At 38.4% G+C, this 19,278-nt stretch overlaps 1 protein-coding gene across 1 annotated transcript; it reads left to right on the top strand.

The window, feature by feature from the left end:
• Positions 1-1,112: 1,112 nt before the first annotated feature.
• On the top strand, positions 1,113-14,829 carry urm1 (ubiquitin related modifier 1). Its single transcript, XM_085168273.1, has 5 exons — positions 1,113-1,239; positions 6,848-6,918; positions 11,152-11,233; positions 12,923-12,971; positions 13,492-14,829. The coding sequence occupies exons 1-5, from the start codon at positions 1,205-1,207 to the stop codon at positions 13,558-13,560; spliced, it is 306 nt and encodes a 101-aa protein (XP_085024399.1). The 5' UTR covers positions 1,113-1,204; the 3' UTR covers positions 13,561-14,829.
• Positions 14,830-19,278: the final 4,449 nt, after the last annotated feature.

The raw sequence follows: 19,278 nt of genomic DNA, 5'->3' as shown, positions 1-19,278 counted from the left end.
ATAGTTTACTTACAGTCTGCATATGAATACGTATTTTAGTGGTTTGTTTAACCCTTTAAAACCGGTCGGAGCGGGCACGCTCTGTTTTGCGTAACTATTTTTAAATCCCGGTAGCTCTGCAACCACGTAAGCTAGCGCAATAATTTTTTTTGCATATGAAACCGGAGGAGTTGTACTTACATCTTATGCCATCAGCTTGTCCTAGGTCACAGTTTCCTTTCACATATAGCTTTGCAAAAACTGCATAAAAAGCGCTTGCAGGAACAAAAACATAATATTCCAGAAACACGCTTTGCCGATCCGATCAGCTGTTCATAACACTTCCTACATTGGATTAGACGTTAGCGCGAACTTTTGCATGTCCGCCATTTCCTGGCCGAAACCGGAAGTGACGTCATTTTCGCGGCAATGTAGTTTTTTACCATCAAGGCCTCATGAGCCTATACTGGTGTTTTTAAAAGTTATCTTTGACTTTATGACTTTCTGTGTCGTTTCTGGGATGCTTAGGACTCATATTGCACTGCTGGAAATAGTTTATTTTGATGCATATGCTGCTTTTTTGCAAATTTGCACTATAATATTTATTTTCATTTTTCCTGCAGTGTATAAAAATTGGTGTATTTAAAAAATAAAACTATGAAGACACTCAAAATAAATTTCCTGTGGTGGGAAACTATTTTGTGCAACTTTTTTGTATTTACAGTTTTAAGGGACAAGCCTCTTAAATTTCTCTAACTAGAAATATATGTTAAAAAAACAAAAATGATTTTCAATTTTTTTGTAGTTTATATCACTGTTTTGCAATTTATGTAATTATTATGCACTTAATGCAGACATATTATTAAAATTTGGGCTATAATGGTTGTATTGATGTATAGCAACTTGAAATGCTCCCAAAAATGGCTCCACAGCATGTAAAAATATAATATAAGCTCTTGCGGACTTGGTTCTATGGTAGGTCTTAAAGGGTTAATAAATAACAAATATGTTTGTTTCCAATGGAATAATAATAATAATAATAATAATAATAAGAAGAAGAAGAAGAAGAAGAAGAAGAAGAAGAAGAAGAAGAAGAAGAATGTATGATTTAAACAGACTGACGGTTACGCCTCCACGTGATTTGACAGAAACTGATAATAATTTGCCGGTTCCAAATACGTCATTTCCGACTTCCCCTCCAATACTTCCTGCATGTGCCGACAATATGGCAGCGTCCATAGCGATTCATCTGGAGTTTGGGTAAGCGACTATCGAATGTGTGTGTTCGTCTCTGAGTAACACAGACAGAGCCTAGCTGTTAGCTTAAGACGGTTATCGTGTGAACAGGGAGAAAACGCTCTTAGCTGCACAACTGAAAACTGCTATAGCGGAAAGTCCTGCAAGCCGACTGCCTCCTCCACTGCTTGATACTCGTTTACTCAGCACGGAGTCTTTCCCAATGTTGTACCAAAAGGTGATAACAGGTGTTGTGCCAAAAAGTGATTGTCTGCCAGAAAGTGATTGCCGTCCGCTGGAGCGCGCGCAGCTGCTTAAAGCTGCAGCGCCCGGATTACTTGCGTTGCCAGCTACTTCTGTGCAACTGATATAACGGGGGGGGGGGGACAAACAAACACATTTATGCCTTTGTTATTAGGCAAAGGTATGCATTTATGGAACTTTAACGTCTCTTGTAACCGAATTATGACGCTTATCAGAAGGTTGCTTTCAGTGTGTAGCACAGTCACGAATGACTACACGCATCACGATGGAATAATTAATGCCTACAGGTTTAGTATGTCTACTCTCGTTGTTCATATTTGTTATAAGACTGTCGAATAGTAGTTAAAACAATAAATACCTATTGTGCCAGTATCACCATGACTCTTTCTTGTTTGTTCAGAATAACGACTGAGAACATGGCATTTTAGCGCTACCAAAAAGTGATTGTGGCCTATAACTTGTCACTGAAACAATATTTCGGCTTCAAACTTGTTGGATATATTCCAGAAGGGTTACATGTGATATATTATATCCCAAAAACTCTCCAAGAACTGCTGAATAACTTTTACAGGAACAATAAAACTGATATTATGTAATTTTCAAGCTGCCAAAAAGTGATTGCCGCCTATATCTTGTCACTGAAATACTATTTCTGCTTCAAACTTGCTGCATGTCATTCAGATGGGTCATATGTCAAATATTATATATCAAACATTCCCTTAGAACTGCTGAATAACTTTTAAAATAACATTAATACCGATAATATGTCATTTTCAACCTGTGCATAAAACGTCAAATTTCAAAAATGTTGTAATTCAAAAATAATACAAAAAAAGGATAATGGCCAAATGGAAACAGGTGGGAGGAGATCTGCTTAAACACACAGGCGGCAATCACTTTTTGGCAGAAAAAACTGAAATTGCATATCAGTGTTATTGTTGTTGTACAAGTTATTCAGCAGTTCTAAGGGACGATGGAGATATAATATGTCACATATAACCCTTTTGGATGATATCCAACAATTTTGAAGCAGAAACATTGTTTCAGTGACAAGTTATAGGTGGCAATCACTTTTTGGCAGGCTTAAAATGGCATATTATGGCTATTAATGTTCCTTTAAAAGTTATTCAGCATTTCTTAGAGACTGTTTGGAATATAATGTGTCACATTTAACACTTCTGAATGAAATCCTGCAAGTTTGAAATAGAAATATTGTTTCAGTGACAAGTTATAGTCCACAATCACTTTTTGGCAGGTCGAAAATGGCATATTATGGGTATTAATGGTCTTTTAAAAGTTATTCAACAGTCCTTAGAGACTGTTTGAGATATAATTTGTCACATATAACCCTTTTGGATGATACCCAACAAGTGTGATGCAGAAATATTGTTTCAGTAACAAGATATAGGCCACAATCACTTTTTGGCAGGTTGAAAATGACATATTATGGGTATTAATGTTATTTTAAAAGTTTTTCAGCCATTCTAAGGGAATGTTTGGGCTCCTGTGTGTCACATTTAACCCTTCTTGATGATATCCAACAAGTTTGAAGCGGAAACATTGTTTCAGTGACAAGATATAGTCCACAATCACTTTTTGGAAGGCTGAAAATGGCATATTATCAATGTTAATGTTCCTTTAAAGGTTAGGCTAGCGCTAAAATGCCATGTTCTCAGTCGTTATTCTGAGCAAACAAGAAAGAGTCATGGTGATACTGGCACAATAGGTATTTATTGTTTTAACTACTATTCAACAGTCTTATAACAAATATGAACAACGAGAGTAGACATACTAAACCTGTAGGCATTAATTATTCCATCGTGATGCGTGTAGTCATTCGTGACTGTGCTACACACTGAAAGCAACCTTCTGATAAGCGTCATAATTCGGTTACAAGAGACGTTAAAGTTCAATAAATGCATACCTTTGCCTAATAACAAAGGCATAAATGTGTTTGTTTGTCCTCCCCCCCCCACACACACACACACACGTTGTATCAGTTGCACAGAAGTAGCTGGCAACGCAAGTAATCCGGGCGCTGCAGCTTTAAGCAGCTGCGCGCGCTCCCGCAGACGGCAATCACTTTCTGGCAGACAATCACTTTTTGGCATAACACCTGTATTCCAAAAAAACAAAAAACGATTGTTGGAATTTAAATTGTTATGGATGACTTTTTGGCCTATAATCTGTCAAAAAATATGTTAATATAACATGTCGCTCATGAATGATATTAATTAATCATGAGCTTGAGAGAACGTTTCTATCACAAGGACGAAGCTGCAGTCAGTTTTTTTTTTTTTTTAACAAATAGACTTTCATTTTATCTTTGTTTTTTTTATCCAGGTAGAAAGTCTCATTGAAATTAAAATGTATTATTTTTTAAGAGGAATCTGGCCAAGAGGGCAGCAGACTTCGCAATAAATATAACATCACAGTTCTATAAACATTAGTGACCAAAAAGGACTACCGGTAGATCGATGTAGGTAAATTACACAGAGTCATAAAAATACTTGCAAAACATTTCTTTGTTTTATCTTTATTTTATATGTAACGAATTCATATATCCTGTTCATTACAGTCTATATAGAAACATTGTAAATCACTTTTTGGCAGATGATGGTATTAGACTGACAAACTCTGTAAGTAAGATTAATCTAGAGTGCTGAGTATAAGGTAACCTGTAGAAGTACTATCAACGACTACTGTGAACCTCAGACTTCGGCTAGAGTCAGAATTGCTTGAGAAAATAAGGAATTGAGACTAGCTGTCCTAGACTGATACAAGTGCAAACTGAAAGAAAGCAATATCAAATCTAAGCACACGTAATGTGATTTTCTATGATGCAAAGAGATGACAAATTCAAGGAAACCCCTAAACTACAGTCTAATGATCTGATGGCTCTGCTACACAGCGGCAGTTTCACTTACAGGGTCCTTGCAAATAACTGTCAAGTTCTGATTGCTTGCCTTCATCCACTGACAATACATTTGCAACCTGATGGCAGTATGTCTTTGGACTCTGGGAGGAAGCTGGAATACCCAGAGAGAACATGGGCACGCATGGGTAAAACATAGAAAGTTAAATTACATCTGAACCTAGCTTTCTGTGAGGCAATGGTGACAAAAGAGAGAAAATACTGCCATGAAGCTTTATTGCATCACTAGCCACAAAAAAAATGTAACAAAATGCAATGAAAATGATCAACCTACAAAGGGCTTAATTCAAAGACAATGTGAAAATCAAAGTGATTAAAAATAACTTAAAATGGTAATTTGTATGGCTCCCACATGCTTGCATGCATACCTGACAACGTTGGGGCGTGCTCCTAATGAGATGATGATGAGACGATAGTGTCCGAGGGTATCTCCTCCCAGATCTGGACCAGGGCATCACTGAGCTCCTGGACATGGTGATGGAACATAGTGTCCTCAAGGTGTTCTGTTGGATTTAGGCCAGGCGAGCGTGGGGGCTGGTCAGTGGTATAAATTCCTTCATCCTCAAAGAACTGCCTTCATATGCTCACCACATGAGGCCAGGCATTGTTGTGCACCAGCAGAAACTCAGGACCCACTGCATCAGTGTAGGGTCTGACACTGGATCCAAAGGTTTTATGCTAATATCTAATGGCTGTCAGGCTGCCTAGCATGTAGAAGTCTTTGGGTCCTTCCATGGATATGCCTCCCCAGACCATCACTGACACACAAGTAAACTAGTCAATGCTACAGGCCATGCATAATGTATTGCATGGCTTGTCTAGACCCTTTCACGTCTGTCAGATGTGCACAGGGTGAATCCGCTATAATTCCCTCGAAGCACAGGCAGACGCAAGTGGTTTTCTGTCACTGGTTTATTTGAAGACTTCTCTCCAAAGCCACCGTGAAAACTATACAGCATTAACAAAATAAAACTCAGCGTAAGACACAGCAGTAAAAACACTGTACAACAACACGATAAATAAATAAATACCTCGTTGGCTGCATGCTGCAAAAGGGGAATTAGCCGCCATTCTTCTGAGGTTTCTTTTAACCGTTTAACCGCATGTAGTTAAAGCCCACTTAACATGTCTTTCAATAAAAACCATTCTTTCTGCGCGCTTACAGGTGTTTTTCTATCCAAAGAGGAAACTAGCGCAACTTGTAAGCGAACTTGACTTTCAAAATAAAAGCACCAAACCGTTGACCACAAAAAACAAACAAAGTAATGTACAGCTTAAACAATTTACAATCATGACATGGATCTTGACAAGATAAAGAAATAATACAAATTATATACAATGTCATCATGCCAACAGCTACATCCGCTCTCATCTGCGAAGAGCACAGAGCCCAATATAGGGTGTCAGACCATCGGACTACCCTCATGAAGTCTGTCTCTGACTAAAGAAGCATAAACAGTCTCATCAGTGGCCTGGTGGAGGTCATGTTGCAGGGTACTGGCAGTCCTTTCTGTGTTCCTCCTTGCACAAATGACCAGATATGTGTTAAGGACCTTCTATGGCCTTGTCCAGCTCTCCTAGAGTAACTGCCTGAATCCTGGAATCTCCTCCATGATCTTGGGACTGGGCTGAGAGACCGAGCAAACATTCTGCCAGTGGCATGTATTGATGTGCCAACCTGGAGGAGTTGGACTACCTGGGTAACCTCTGTAGGGTTCAGGTATCATCTCAACACTACCAGTAGTGACAATGACCCAAATGTGAAAGTAGTAAACAAACAGTCTGAAAAGATGAAGAGGTAAAAAATTTCAGTGGGCCCATCTGTAAATCCATTCCTGTTTTGCAGGTCATCTCATTGTTGCCCCTCTAGTGCACCTGTTGTTCATTTCATGAACACCAAAGCCCCGGAAACTGATTTTAGTCTAGTTTAGATTTTAGTAGGTAATTCAGAAACGGCCCATCAGTGTTTGGGGCCTAAGTTTGCAGCATAACCTTTAAAGCAGAAAAACAAAGAAATTGTATGAATAATATACACAGTTCACAAGTAATGTTGTTTCATAGACCTGTGGAGGTTACATAAGATTTATGTCCTCTCCACTGAGGGGTGACGGTGTCACTGTGTCTGATTTTATTGGCTCTACAATCACTATCAATCTGCCAGAGACTGCAAAAAAAGTACCCTACATATTAATTAAACTGCATTAGATGTAATCATCTATTTCTACACTAATTTTTGTAGTCATTTGTTTTACCTATTAAAATAAATGTTTTTCTCCCCAAGTCCTTTCTGTTCTACCTTTTCTAACTATGTTGTTATAATTATTTTAAATGTGATTGTAATTGTAGAAGTTATAATTGCCTAGCTTTGGTAGTTATTCGATGAAGTGCCACACACACATTCTTTATTTGTATATCTGCTCTTTCTTTGTATAGAGGAGGAGCAGAGCTGCTATTTAATGGTGTGAAGAAGCATCACGTGACTCTTCCAAGCCAGTCAGAACCTTGTAAGTATCACCAGTCCCCTGTTTGTACACGTCAAAATTAGAGCCTAAAAGACTTCCACTGTTTGCATCAGTGTCCATTAAACCTTAAGGACCATACCATTGTTTCTGAGTTCTGACAAATCAAAGAAAGCTGCTAGTACCCAATATGTGTTCACGGTGGTACATTTATATATACAGCACAGCTTGACTGTTGAAGAAAAAACTGTACACTTATCAGTCTTTATGTTTTGATGCACAGAGTGGTCTACAGGTCCTCTGTCTACCAGTGCACAGATGCACTGCCGTGGTTTGTTCACAGCAGGCAATTTGTAATCCTATGTATGTGTTAATGAGAACTTTTTAATGTGCAAAAATGTCTAATATTTGCTTTGGAAAGGATAGTCAGGGATTTAGAGAGATGATTATTTGATTATTTCTACGTTGGAAGTTTTGTACCTCTGGCTCCAAACTGATTGGATTAATACAGGTCATTCAGCCTAGAAGAAAGGAAAACCTGCCTTCAGCTTGACTTTTTCCTCCCCAAAAAAATCAACTTAGGACCAGGGTCATTGAGGAAAATGAGTATATTAAAAATATGGCTGCTTAGAGGTTAAAATGAGTAGTAAATTTATTGAAAACGTATGTGTATGTGAAACAGCGGACAAACCAGAGAAATATGTGTCTTTGGTATTTGTTTAAACAAAGGGTGTTCATCCATGGTCCTGACGTTACCACGACAACAAAAAGACAAAAGTTGACCAGAACAGGGAATGTCAGCTTCATGTGACCTTGCTGTGCCAGCTGACCCATGTGTGTGTGTGAGTGTGAGAGAGAAAGAAAGAGGTGATGTTTTGCTTTCTAGCATAGCTCTGGGTTTTAAAGACACAGGTGTACACACATTCTGACAGAACACTTCTCGACTCTGTTCTCCTGATCTTAGGCGTAGCTTCGCTCAGTAGGTTTGCTGATCCTGGAAATGTTGCTACAAACCAGCAGACGTCTGAGTGTGTGCGTGAGAGTGTGTGTGGGTTCAGAGAGGGTGCAATTGGGACAGATATAATGGGTTCTGAATCCTTCGTATTTCTTTTTTGACCCCAGCCGGTGATTGATGACCCTCAACTGAAAAACCCCACCCCCTCTCTTTCTCTATCTCACCCTCTCTCACGCAACAAAACCCCCATAGTCTAAGGACCTCACCATTTTTGCCCGTCACATCAGCAAAAAGATGGATGGCTCATCCCACTCGCACGATTGTCGTAATTGCACAAAGGCAGAAAAGCAAAAAATTTAAAAAAGACCAGCACCAAAGGAAAGGAAAAAGCAGCAATGGTTTTAAATCGACATCAAAATGGCGCCTTTTCTCTCCCCTCCCTCTGTGTCTGCTTTTCGCCCACGCAACGCCGCAATCCCAGGATGCATTACGAGCTTGTGACGCACTTTCTCTCTGCCTTGTCTGTTTGGTCCCTCATTTTCTTTTCCCCTCTACCTGGACCGTATAGCCTGAACCTCGAAGCTTCTCCGCAACCTCCATCTTTTCCTTTTTCATCTCCCAACCTAATTTCTGTACATTGTCTCTTAACTGTGAAGCACTGCATCCATATAAGTCTTTCTTTTGGGTTCAGGCTGGGGTTGATTTATATTTGTAGGCCTGTGTAACATTTTACAAGAAATCGATTGAAAAGGCAGTGCCTGATGTTTCCTCTTAAAAATAAATAAATAAAAAAAAAGTGCTTAATTGATTAAAGTCTGAATTATCACTAATCTGTATATTGAGCTAAAGCAACCCTGCTTTATTTTCTGTGTGCAACTTTTAGTATGTTTGCCCATTTGTTTAAAGACTGGAATATAAAAGAAGAGGCACAAAATTTATATAAGTGATGGGGAAAGAAGGGGAAGAGTGTATGTGTGTGTGAGAAAGAGAGAGATGCAGAAAGAGAGAGCCAAAGAAAAAAGTAAATGGCTGAGAGGATGAAAGTGTGAATAAGGGGTAATGGTGGAGAAAAATACTAATAGTCAAAGGCAGGCAGGAGTGTAAAGAAAGGAGTCACCACAAAGAAGGAGTTATGACCGCTGTAGTGATTAGTTCTGTTTTTAGCCCCACAGAGGTGCAGGTCAATATTCCCTGCCTTGTACATTTTGTGTGTGTGTGTGTGTGTGTGTGTGCACATGTTGCAAAGGGGGAGCTATTTCTTTTTTATATGAAGTCCTGCAACCACAGAAAACTAGCTCTGTCATTATACTACTGAGTTGGCAGACAGCTCTACAATTAACCTGAACACTGCACACAGGCTTGAAACTGCACGTGCCTGACCTCACTCCCAAAGATCTTACGCATCACGTTTCATGCCTTTGCAAATCTCAATGTTTTAATGTATTTATATATATTAGTGTTATTTTTTATGTGTTACTTTATTCAGTCACTGTTGTTTAATCTTGATTTTATGAAAGAATAAGTAAACCCTGAACTCTTTTTGTCATATAGTAACACATGAGCCCAATTGCAATGCCTGTCTCTGTGTAATCTCTTACCCTGGATCCTGCTAAATGCTAACTGAAAGTGTGCATTATAAATGAGCAGAATAATGCACTGAAAAAAGTAAAGCAAATCCAAATGTGCCTCCCTGTGATCGTTCAGTATTTTGCTTGCATTTTCGGAGTCTATTTAATGTAAAGCCTGCAGCCTTTGTGCCGTGTTATTATGATTTTTTAGCTCTGCCTTTGATCCGTCTGAACTCTCGGATCTCTGAGTGATTCATTGCCTACCTGGTACAGATTCTTCTCTTTACACCTGGCTTTAGAGGACTCAGTGTCATCCACTCATCCTCATATGTGCTGCCGCACTCCTCCTCACTTTGGAGTATTTGTTCTTCCTCTGCACTGTTTATTTCTCTCCCTTTTTCCTTGTACATTTCCATCCCCTCGTCTCCTCTGTTCATTCACTTCTGTGTAAACTGGTCAAGGAGGCCATTTCTGCTTAGTTGATAGGGTGTCTGTGTGTATCATATGGCTACCAGCGATTGCAGATTGGCTCTGAATTGTTTTCACGATTCGACAACCCCAATGTACGTCAAGTAGACAGCTTTGATCGGACACACACAAACACGCAGACACATAACCAGAAAACACTCATAAGAAAAACAATAAATGTATGTGATTGTGTGCATGTTTTACTTCTGTTGCAGTTTTGTGTGCTCACGTTAGATCAGTGCACCATATTTAAACGAACCCCAGCTAACACCCAGACACCTTGAATCTTAACGTTAAAGAGAGCCATAACTCTAATATATATTCATTGTTATTCATTTAGCAGGGATTTACTCTAAAACCTCTCGTTGGCGTTGGCTTTTGTGGCCGTCATTAGCTCAGCCTTTTGTTGAGGGAAGGTCAATCTGATTGTTCAAGAGGTCAGACTCATAGAAAATTCAAGTAACGCTGATGTTCAAGCTCAGACATTGCATTTAATGTGTGACAGCTAAATTGCTACTCTGAAAATCTGGTTTTGCGTTTGATTTTGTTTGATTAGTACTTACAAAACAAATCACCGTAATTACAAAGTTTCAGATAAATTGATATTAGTCTTACATGATTTGAAAAAAATCGATGTATTTACATTTTTCCTTACTATTTTAATATAATGAAATAATACATTTCATTTAATACAATGAAATTTCAGGCTTTAGATTGTCCCTTTGATCATTTATACACTAAAATCTTTTGTTTTATTTCTTTCTACCAAGGTGAAAAATGTTGCTCTTGGCCATTGACATCAGACAACCTTCCCCCATTTTCGGTGTCCTCTCCTTCCCCCCAACATACACATACACTCATAAATATACATGCACCTACACACACACACACACACACACTTCCTGTCCCTTCTGGTGCCTCTGTCGCGTCACATCGACCAGGGGGCTTGAATCATGCACCTTGACCCTTAACCCTTGATCTATGACTCCTGTCGTCTGCCTGTGTTTGTGTGTGTGTGTGTGTGTGTGTGTGTGTGTATGCACATAAGACATAAATCTGTTTACACAGTCACAGAGTGGGGACCTGCCTCTGTTTTGGGCACAAAAATAAGTCCTCAATATGTAAAGCATTGCATTTTAGTAAGCAGTCTCTCTTTAGTTTAAGTAAATATTGGTGATGGTTAGGCTTAGGGTAATTCTCCAGGACATGAATGCAAGTCAACGCAACGTCTTGTGAAGTCGTGCAAATGTGTGTGTGTGTGTGTGTGTGTGTGTGTGTGTTTTCTAGGGGACGTGAAGCAGCTGCTGGTCTGGATCCAAAGGAACCTGCTGAAGGAACGACCTGAGCTGTTCGTCCAAGGAGACTCTGTGTGAGTGCACTGGACACACCTGAAGTAGATATGTAATTCATTACATTACACTGTCATTTGAAAAAAACAACAACAAACAAACTTTCAGATATGATCAGAATAAATCTACGGGAGCATTTTTGCATTTTGTGGAACAGTGTGTAGGGGAGCTTTAAAAAAAATCTTTCCAGCAGCTAAAACTGCTGAAATGCTGAGGGGGGGGAGTCTAGCCTTCAGGTTGTAGGTTTCAGTAAGATGATTACCTGTGCACACACATCACACATGCTTGTGTATTTGTATGCACACACACGTGTGTGTGTGTGTGTGTGTGTGTGTGTGTGTGTGTGTGTGTGTGTGTGTGTGTGTGTGTGTGTGTGTGGATTGTGGGCTCACAGCAGCCATATAGGATTGGCTGACTTTTACAGCTGCCTTTGTGCAGGACTATTTATAGCACCATCTAACCAGTGAATGGAGAAAAAGACGGGTTACCTATAAACCTTATAGAAGAGATGTGTGTTTGTGTGTGCTTTATGCTTGCAGCACACATTGTTTTCTGAGCAAACCATCATTAAGGTGCTGCTTCATTATCTTTTAAAATGCTCCATGGATCCTGTGTGTGTGATATAGTTTACAAGCTTCTCTTTTATTCTTTTGTTCTTTGTCAGCACAGCTTTGTTTTGGGTGTGCATGCATGCTTTTGCAAATGTGTATTTGTTCTCGCAGGTTCCTCTCACAGAGCATCTAAGAGGTGGATAAGGGACAGATGATCACAGGCCTTGTGACTTAGTTATCTCTTCAGTAAAGAAAAAAAAACAACCCACATTAGCATCTTTTATTAAAAGACAGTTGTCTGTAATCGTTCACAGTTATGACAATTGTTTTAAATTTGTTTGTTGTTGTTATTTTTGGGGCCCTAATAATTTTCATTTACATTTTCTATTTTTTATATCCTCATTTTCTACCTTCTCTTATCACGTTCGGTTTTTGAGGAATTATGACAGATAATACTTGTAACAATAAGATCAATATGTAAAAATATTAATTACATATTTGTATATAAATCACTTCAGATACACAGTATATTACATTAGCAGCAATAAGAACAGAAGCAAAGTGGGGGGGGGTTGTGAGTCACCATGGCTGTAACATGGAAATCTCACACATATCTCTGACATGTAATACTCAATAGTCATTTTATCATTTTAAGACTTAAAAATAATAATGATAAAAAGCTGATTTGATTGCTTCCTGTCTCTGCATAGATTTTGACGTTCAGCAGAATTCATCGCTTTTTAAATGTGTTGTCCGTGAATGATATTAGTAGAGTTTGTCAGCCTTTGTCAAAGAAATCCCCATGCCATGCACCAACACAAATCTGTAGTTGACAATAGTTATTTATTTTTTTATTTTTTTAAATATGTACATATTTTAATAAACCTGTGTGTAAAACATTATAATCGTTTTTTATAATTGTTATTACAGATTGAAATTTGGGAGGAAAACCATAAAAATCCTTTATTTTAGGTTTTTTAGGTGTTTATTTATTAATGTATTTTTTGTAGTAAATTGATGAAATGTTTGTGTACAGCATGTATGAAATGAGAGCGAGCTACCTGTTTGTACCTTTTACACGCGTGTGCGCCTGTGGTTGAATCTGCGTTGCCTTTGGGAGATACGTCTGACTGAAAATGGGGTTGTGTTTTCCCACAGGAGGCCTGGGATCCTGGTACTTATCAATGATGCAGACTGGGAAGTAATGGTGAGCACTGGGAAGCTATGTTTACTGTCAGAATTCGTGGTTTGTGTGTGTGTTTCCTAACAATATGTAAAATTGTTTCTCGTGAATTTCGCTGCATTTAATTTCACATTATTTGAGATTACATATGCTTGCATCTTCAAAACTAAAAATGCAAAAAAAGATGGGGATGTGGAAAGTTGACTTGTTTTTTTGTTTGTTTGTTTGTTTTGTTTTTATTTTTTCAGTGTGTTAATGTTTCATATAATCAGGAAGAAGCTGCAGGGCAAGATTGTCCTTGGGGTCTCTTATCTGAACACATATTTACATGAACACACAGCCTGAACACTACAGTTTAAATGAATTGATTCAATTACAAGACTCGGGATGGGATGTAAATGAAATGAAAAGTTTGTCATTGATTGGACCCCAGTGAGAACACAAGAGCGATTCACACATTTATTTTAATAAACGCAGCTTTTTCTTCATCAACTTGTGCAGATTTTTTGATTCTCAGTTATTTTGTGTGTTTTCTACACCTCAGGGGGAACTGGACTATCAACTACAAGACCAAGACAACGTTGTGTTTATTTCTACTCTTCATGGAGGATAAAAAAATTAAAAAAAAAGAAGAAGAAGAAGAAGACAAGAATTTTAAATGTTTCCTAACAGTTCAGCCTTTTCACCACATCATCTCTTCTTACTCCCCCACCACCACATCCCAGCAACACATCACCCTATTGGATGTTGCAGATGTGTCAACCTACCCAGCGACAACTGAGAGGATTGATGATGTTTTATGGGAATGAGGAGAAATTCTCATATAGAAAGATGGAAACTGTTAGAAACTGTTAGACTGGTGTAATGGGAAGCGATACAAATCCTGGTTGCACTGGCCATCTCCCAGGCACCAATGTCAGTATCTACACTTACTGGGTCTGCCTTCATCTCCATGCAGACACTCTTCCTGCATGTCTGTCCTGAAGGTTAAAAATTAGCTGCAAATCACCACTTTAGAAAAAAAAAACACACGTTACTCCCTCTTCCATTAGTGTTTCGGAGCAATGTATTAACATTTAATAAATGGTTTATTACACACTGTCTGTGCTTTAAGTGTTTATAAATATGTAAACAATTAAAACCAACTCAAATATATTTAATATGCTTACATATTTGTTATGTTGCTGTCAATAATGTGTTCATATACAAACAGCCAGTTACATGTTTGTTTGTATTTGACAAGTCTATTACTTAACATCCTAAAAACGTATTTGTATCCCCTTGAGAGCATTTTTTTTTATCTCATGTAAACCTTTTATGAAATGTTTTTCCTCAATGTGTTTTGCCTTAAATGTCTAAAAAAAAAGGTTCATTTTTTTCCCTTTTTTTTTTACATTTTTATTTTCATTGTCTTTAAAATTGTCCTTCGTTTTAATATATACATCTATTTGTACCACAGTTTCTGTCACATTTTTTCTGATACTTTTTTTCACGCTGTTTCAACATTCAGTTTATCAGGATTTTTATTTTATTTTATTTTTTGGGTTTTTTTGGGGGGGGGGTTCTAATCCTAGACGACAGAAAAATGCTACCAACAAACTAAAGTAAAGAACACGTTCTTTATATAAATTTGTACACTATCACAGCTGTCGTTTTAAATTTACAAATAACGCATAAATCGCTAGAAATTACCTTTTTTCCGTAGCGATCGACCACTTGTATCATAAATCAAGTCACCGTGTGTTTAGGCAATTAATATTGCACCTTTTTCTATTTGTGTTATTTGTATAATTTACTTTTTGTTACAAATTCCAAAAGCACAATGTGTCTTACTACTTCTGCCAATTGCAAAATCTCCCTCCTCCTGCGGAGTCCATTTTTTGGCTGCAAGGTGGTATCACGCACAGAGGCCGCCTATCCAAATGTTTAACACAGTCAGGGTTTTACATCACGCTTCGATAATCCCTGATGATAGCTTATACGTGATCGATTTAAGACCAGCTCATGTGTTCCCAGCGCATTTTTAGGCTGATTAGACGACACTTGGGAGAGATTTTACCTTCATATAACCAAACTCATGGAGAATATTCATAAGAAGGGGATGGGTGTGTGTGCGTGTAACATATATGTTTGTGTGTGTGTGGTGATGGTGGTGGGTGGGGTGTGAACTACAGCACCACTGCGGGAGGTCGAGGTCTAGCCTCCGGGCTGCCCTCCCTTGAACGCCCGGGGCGACCTAAAACCTTTTCGCGGTTGTGGAGTCCGATTTGCAACGGGAAACTAGCCTATAATGGCCGGCAGAAAGGAAATGCTAATGAGGCTGTGAGGGGGTTAGAGAGGAGAAAACGTTGCACTGTGTCAGCTAGTGCTGGCCGAGGATGATGTATTCAGCAATGTATGTGTGTGTGTGCAAAGAGAGAGAGAGGTTTAATGTGAGGAGATAAACAGAGCTTGTTGCTCGAATAAATCATTTGTCTTTAAATATCAAGGATATGTAAAGTTGTAGAGATAAATTCTGGTTATCTTTGGCTGGTTAGTTAAATCTGGTTTGTAGCTACTTTGATATGTGGATTATAAGTGCATCCGGTGAAAAACACCTGAGGTTTGGAGAGCTACCTGGGCCTACATTTCTGTATATAGGTAAGTGTGCACAGTGACTAGCTCACTGTGGAGGATGCTGCTGCTGCACGGTGGGAGAGTCGACCTGGCTTCACAGCTCTGGTTATAACAGTGGAAATGAAAAGCTGAAGCTCACTCTCTTTCTCAGGTAAACACCTACTAAGTAAACAATGGCGAACAAACATAAAAGCCTTATTTACGCGATTGTTCATTTTACATCAACCTGACATCATGGTTAAAAAAAATTATATTTTGAAAAAAATATCCGAATTTTTGCCATCATTTTTCCTCTTGCTTTTTTTTTCTTTCGCTTTTTTGTAGCTTGTAAATGTCAAGCTAATACTTTGTTGTTTTCTATGTAGTTTTATAGCATGTAAGTTTATATTGTGATGAAAGAAAAAGAAACAAAATTTCCTCTATTTTTCGATTACACCATAGAGAGAAAGCGGGAATATACATTTCACTTAAGCCAATCAAAACTTACTTTATCGTCTTCGAAATTTAAAAAAATAAAAGAAAATAAAAAGAAGGCATTAGAGTCTATCGCCACCATTACAACGTTATAATACTAAGTCGCTTACCACCACAGTAGCAAAACACTGTAAGTCTATGGATTGCTAATAAAATAGTTTTTTTTTCTTTTCTTTTTTTACATGAGTAATTGTTACTGGTCTACTGTTAGAAGACATTACACCAGCCACTCTGTTTTAAAATGATCATTTTAGAGTGTTTTGTAAAATAGATTACAATATATATATATATATATATATATATATATATATATATATATATATATATATATATATATATATATATATATTACAATAAAAACGCTTTCTCAATATGTCAAGCAGGAGAACATACTTGTCCTCTGTATGTCCCCTGCGTTGGACACAGAAGCGTTTATATAAGAGCAAACATGATGCACTAATCCCCTGGAATTAAGTGAGGTTAGTTTTTAATGTTCAACAATACTGTGTGTGTGTGTGTGTGTGTGTGTGTGTGTGTGTGTGTGTGTGTGTGTGTGTGTGTGTGTGTGTAAGAGAGAGAGGGAGTGAAAGACAGGCAGACAAAAGAGATGGAGAGAAAGAGGGAAAAATGCTCATATTTTGAAATTAAATTATGAGCAATTTTCAATGATTTTTGACAAATGTAGAATTAAACAGTTTCTAGGTTGTATTGCTCGAAAGTGTTAAAGTTATAAATTCATTTTTGTAAATATTTATGAATTTAAAAAAAAACTATGGATAGTTTAGTAAAATAATCGCATTATTTTTGAAGTGGGTATAGTTTTATTCTTTATGAACAAAACAATAACGTCGAAGCATCCAATGGGCCAAGAAGTGCCCCACGTGATTTATGAATGACGCTGTTTGGCTCCAGATATTTGACACCATCAAGCCCTGCTTTTCTTTATTTTCTATATATATATATTTTTATATAATACTACTACACCTTGACATAAATAAACAACGTAGAATCTTGTGGTGGAAGCAATAGATACTTGAGTTTAGTCTGCTGAGCCCTACTTAGAGATAATGTGCTGTAGATGTGTTTTCAGTTTATTAATAAATTGTTAGGTATTGTTGTTGCTATTTTCCATTACGTGTAGTTTATATAGTAAACGAAAACGTTAAACCTTAAAGCCTGTCTATTAAGCCCGTTCACTGCTTAATGTACCCGATGGTTTTTTAGCAATGGCTCGTCTCATCCACAGCGTGCATGCTGCATACAGGCCTCACTCTCTGAGCTCTCAACTTACTGCTTTCTCCTATTTGCCAAAGACAGTCAATACATTGATGCTTCCAGTCGATATTTGCCATTTAAAACAAACAGTCTTGATTAGATCTTCGACAAAGTGTAAATACCAATCGGGCCAACCACAGCACACAGCCCGAAAAACACATTACATGAGGCAGAATGCGGTTTCCTCCACTTTATTATCCCAGTCTCGCGACTTTTTCTACATATCATGCAGAAATGTGGTTTGCCCCTTACCTGAAACGAGACAGATACAAAACAAAACGAGATTTAAGGCATTTCTACTGGTTTCTTTGTAGGGTTTTGGGTGGTTTTCTTTCTAGAGGCCCACAATCTCGGATGTGGCGCTTGGCCAAAGACAGCAGTGACGAATGTGAGTCTGCAGCAACAGATGTCCATACACAATTCTTGGGGTTGAATATGAGTTTACTCAAGAATTGCGTTTGGACAATCAGCCGCTAAAGACTCTATATATCCTCTGCCAGAATGAAAAGACGAAATTAAGCATTTGATTATTTGACTCACAAATGTGCACGGGCAGTTATTGTATAGGTCCATGGGTGCACCTGCTACGCCTGCCTATTTGGCCTTTGACAGTATTAGCTGCCTCTGACACCGAAAAAAAACCCCTGCTTTTTTCCCTCCCCCTCGTTTCTCTACAAGGTAGGGAGTTGCACTACTGTGCATTATTTTTGACATGCTCACTGCTCAGCACTGCCTCTCGGATTCCTCTTTTCCTGTAAAGAAAAAAAAACTGCTATACATTTCAAGCACTGAGTTGTTTCACTAAACCTCAATATATATATATATATATATATATATATATATATATATATATATATATATATATATATATATATATATATATATATATATATTTATATATATATTGCCATTACAGAAAAGCTGTATTACAACTTCACTTGCCTTTCCTTTAAAATCATTGAACACTCACAGAAACTCAACCTTTCTACTGATAAATACTTTATAAAAAGCCCACCCCTTTACTGTTTAACCACGGATGCGGTCACAATCACTTTCCTCTTTCCTACTTTCTTTTACAGCTGCTGTCTTCACTCCATGTGTTAACACTGGTTGCTAGTTGTAAAGTTTGTCTACCCACATCTCTAGGCCCTTAAGATGGCTGAATGGACAATGCAGTTTTAAATAAAAAGGTATGTCCTTGTATTTCCTCCAGGAGTCTTACTTTTACAGTGTCTCAAAAGAGTTTACAAGCTGGGAAGAAGACGAGCCGTTTAGGCTTTATTTCATCTTAAAGTCCGACGTGAGAACGCCGGGAAAACGCCATTTCTGCACCTGTGTAATGTCATCGATTTAGGGAAGGACTCCTCAGTTGATGGTGCCTCAAGATGCACAATGGCTTTCCACGGATGTTAAATTACAAAAAGAAAAAAATCCGCCTTCCATTTGAAAAACAAAAATAGAGGTACTTCGAGCGGTTCTTTCTTCTGGTGACAAAACCGAAAAAAATTAAAAGGAGACCCCCTTAGTTCCCGTTGGTGCGTCCTTGGTTCAGTTCCCACGACGCGCGTTCTCTCGGATCTCGCTGCTCCTTTCCAAATGCCCCCCAGCGAGCAGCGTCGGATACTGACAAAAAGCAGCTACGGGGCAGGAGATGTGCGGGCTTCGTACACTCCAGACAGACGGTCCTGTCTTCCTGCCTTCCTTCCATCCGTCCTTTACGGGTCTCCCGGACTGACTGACTGGTTGACTGACTGGTTGACTGGATGCATGTGTCTCTGCCCTCCTGGCTTTTCCTTTAAGCCGCTGCAACAATAAACGCTGTGGCCGCGACGCAAGGCGGAGAGAGGAGTGGAGAAGGTCCTCGCTTGGTACTGAATTTGAATAACACCACGGGGTGATAAATGTCCATTGTACTGCTTAAGTAATGAATCTCCGCTGTCCTCTAAGTCACACACACACACACGCT

This window comes from Neolamprologus multifasciatus, chromosome 7 (genome assembly GCF_963576455.1).
Source record: "Neolamprologus multifasciatus chromosome 7, fNeoMul1.2, whole genome shotgun sequence".
Lineage (NCBI taxonomy): Eukaryota > Metazoa > Chordata > Actinopteri > Cichliformes > Cichlidae > Neolamprologus > Neolamprologus multifasciatus.
Note: the sequence above shows the minus strand (reverse complement) of the source record. Positions and strands in the feature narration are given on the sequence as shown.

What these genes read in the sequence shown, in the direction of transcription:
- urm1 (XM_085168273.1), top strand. Translation starts at nt 1,205, where the DNA reads ATGGCAGCGTCCATAGCGATTCATCTGGAGTTTGG. An exon ending in GCGATTCATCTGGAGTTTGG is followed by an intron (nt 1,240 to 6,847) that starts GTAAGCGACTAT and finishes TTCTTTGTATAG; the next exon opens with AGGAGGAGCAGAGCTGCTAT. An exon ending in ATGCAGACTGGGAAGTAATG is followed by an intron (nt 12,972 to 13,491) that starts GTGAGCACTGGG and finishes TCTACACCTCAG; the next exon opens with GGGGAACTGGACTATCAACT.